This window comes from Juglans regia, chromosome 7, assembly GCF_001411555.2.
Source record: "Juglans regia cultivar Chandler chromosome 7, Walnut 2.0, whole genome shotgun sequence".
In the NCBI taxonomy this organism is placed as follows: domain Eukaryota; kingdom Viridiplantae; phylum Streptophyta; class Magnoliopsida; order Fagales; family Juglandaceae; genus Juglans; species Juglans regia.
The window spans coordinates 22,364,628-22,367,620 of NC_049907.1; the positions used below are offsets into that span (position 1 = coordinate 22,364,628).

At 43.2% G+C, this 2,993-nt stretch overlaps 1 protein-coding gene across 1 annotated transcript; it reads right to left on the reverse strand.

The window, feature by feature from the left end:
- Positions 1–877: 877 nt before the first annotated feature.
- Positions 878–2,685, reverse strand: LOC109019468 (crocetin glucosyltransferase, chloroplastic-like). Its single transcript, XM_035691751.1, has one exon. It carries the CDS (start codon positions 2,477–2,479, stop codon positions 968–970), a length of 1,512 nt encoding a protein of 503 aa, XP_035547644.1. The 5' UTR covers positions 2,480–2,685; the 3' UTR covers positions 878–967.
- Positions 2,686–2,993: the final 308 nt, after the last annotated feature.

The window sequence follows — 2,993 nt, forward strand, 5'->3', positions numbered from 1 at the left end:
GATAGGAAACCATGACAAACATATGGCAATGGAGACAGTCTGGAAACCCACTAGCCGACAGACGAGTACACTCATCGACTCTACATATTGCCACCCAGACATGACAAACAGAGACAGAAAGCTGAGGAAGGCACACCACATTAATGGAGGATATGAAACTTAGAGAGGAAAGCACGGCGCATTAATGAGATGGGAGAAACTTCAGAAAGAAACCATGACACATTCAATGCGACCCGAAACTCGGTACACTCAACAAAAGATCCTATGCCAAGAACAGTCATAGGATTGAAACTAACTTAAACATCGGAGGTACCACAGATCTTGAGGTCCCCTTCTCCTTCTTGTAGGGAGGAGTCTGAGTTCTACCAGCATGGAGTTGCCCAAGCTTGTGAAACACAGACATTAATAGGTAAGATTAAAATACTACTCCCATGTGCATTTTTGTCGTCTTATTATTTTGAGAAATCATAATTCATCCCCAAAGAATAATTTCTTGCAATATGATCTCTAAAATGTAAAATTTTCAACGGCTAACGTTGCAACCATACTGTCATTTTATTACAATCCTGAAGAAGTACTAAAACAATCATAATTAATAGAGAAATGCTAAATATACACATGGGGGCTCACAATAGTAGTTTTTTTTTTTAATTTAGTAATTAATGAAGTATTTTTTAATGATATATTGATTTTTTTTAAATATTTAAAAGTGTTAAAACAATACATGAAAAAAAGCAAAAAAAAAATAATAATAATAATAATTGCACTGTCGGGATCCCCCGTCGTGATCCCTCGTGTGTGGTTGATTTGGAACATACTCAAAAGTGCTTATAAAAAGGAATTGCCGAAGAAATTGCTCTGGAAAACGTGGTACTGAAAAATTAGAATCTTCAATACGGGGCCTAAATTAGAATCTTCAAAGAGCCTAAATTAGCAAATGTCTTCATCAGCAAACATACGTATCTTTTTAACATAAACATCCTCCAATCTCCTCCACAAAAGCTTTAAGATTTTTGTATGAAGACCCACCTTCCCTGGCAGCTTCCCTAGCCAACTCCTTCCATTTCTTAGCATTCCTTCTCAATTCTTCCCCTCGATCCCCACCTCCAGCTACCAATTCCAAGCACCTCTTGATCTCATCACCTTCTACAATGCCATCCTTGTTTGCTGTCACCCTCAAGCCTGTTTTCCACACATCTTCAATCAGTTTTGCGTTTGTTCCTTGATCACTCCACTGTGGGAAAGCAACCACTGGCACCCCAGTGACCAAACTCTCCAAACTCGAATTCCATCCGCAATGAGTCACAAAGCATGCCAATGAAGGATGTGACAGAACCTCCACTTGAGAACACCATGGCACTATCATTCCCTTTTGCTCCAATTCCTTTCTGCAACTCAATCTCTCTTCTTCTGTCTCTTCTTCTCCTTTTTCCTTGGCTCTTATGACCCACAAGAAGGGACGGCCGCAATCCAACAATCCGCGTGCCATTTCCTCCATCTGCTGCTTTGCTAGCACCGCCATGCTCCCGAATGAGACGTAAATGACAGATGAGTTAGGCTTGGAGTTCAGCCATTCGATGTAGTACTCCTTGGAGCCTTGGAAAAGATCTCCGCCAAAAGCTTTATCGGATGGATCCTTTCCGTCCAAAAAGGCCGATGGAATCAGCGGTCCAACCGCAGCAAGATTAAATTTTTCGATCACTCTCAAGGCTTCGGGCTCTAATCCATCAAAGGTATTGACAAGCACTCTCGGGTTGCTTTCTTTTTGGAGTGCTTCGAATTGCTCTTGAAATGATGGGAGTGCAAAAGTATACGTATTTGAACCAAGCAAAAAGGAGGGAAGGTCACGACCATAGAGCAACGGCAGTCCCGGTAATTGTAACGAGTACGAGGGATCAGTGCCGTTTTTCCTGATGTCGTCTCCATAGCCATTGAAGTAGTAGTAGTATATGTCCAAAACCGTGGCAGGTTGAATCCAGAGAACTGCTGACGGGAGGTGAAGTTCGCGGGCCACGTTCCCCGCCCAAGGCAGGAGCATATTGTACACTAAGTACTGAAAGGGGCGGCCCTCGTTTGCGCTGGACACGATGAGATCGGTGAGAGTTTTGGAGCCACTGCGCTTAATCGCGAAGATGTAGTGCTCTAAATCATCAGTAGTAGGCTTAAACCCATCGTCGTAGCCATCGGAGTAGGTGGCGAAGGACAAACCTTGAGGAGCAGGTGTTTTGGTCATGCGACGGTAGGAGGAGACGCTGGTAGCGAGGGTGACATGCGCCCCCAAGCGAACGAGGCGCTTGGCAAACTGGAGAGCAGGGTTTATATGGCCCTGCGCAGGGAACGTTACGAGGAGTACGTGGCGGTACTTCTCCATGGTGGTGGTGGTGGTGGTGGGCGGTGGAGCTTGAGGGTGAGGTGTTAGTGTTTGAGAGTACTGCAGTCTGGTGGCAAGATAGGCCAGGTCTGTGAAGTTGTGGGACATGCAATTTAGCAGCCATGTGGGTAGGCTTTAATGGAAGATTGGAATAGGGGTTGTGACGTTTGTAGTGACGATTTGGTGAAAGCTAGGCTTTGCACTTTGCTGTCTTCGGTCAATTCAGTTGGCCTAACTAGTACTGTTAATAACGCATGTGTACCATCGATGGTACTTTCTGCATATAATTATATAATAAACTAATATTTATATACACATAATCCAATTATTTTCTCCACGACTTTTCATAGACTGGCTAGTCGATCGGTACGGAGTCCAAAATCCAAATCAAGCATGCACTAGACGATTCGACTTTGTCTGGAAGTCAGAATGATTAGATAAACTTGACATCTCTTCCAACCCATAAAAAAGAAATAAGACTATCATTTCCTTCCTCTTTCTCAAAGATCTACGTTTTTCTTCTTCCCCTTTAGACCGTAATTTGTTTCCTAATAATAATAGTTTTGAGGTTGCGACGGGCCAACGAATGCTACGGCATATATAATCGATTGGAAAATTATAG

What these genes read in the sequence shown, in the direction of transcription:
- LOC109019468 (XM_035691751.1), bottom strand. Translation starts at nt 2,479, where the DNA reads ATGTCCCACAACTTCACAGACCTGGCCTATCTTGCCACCAGACTGCAG.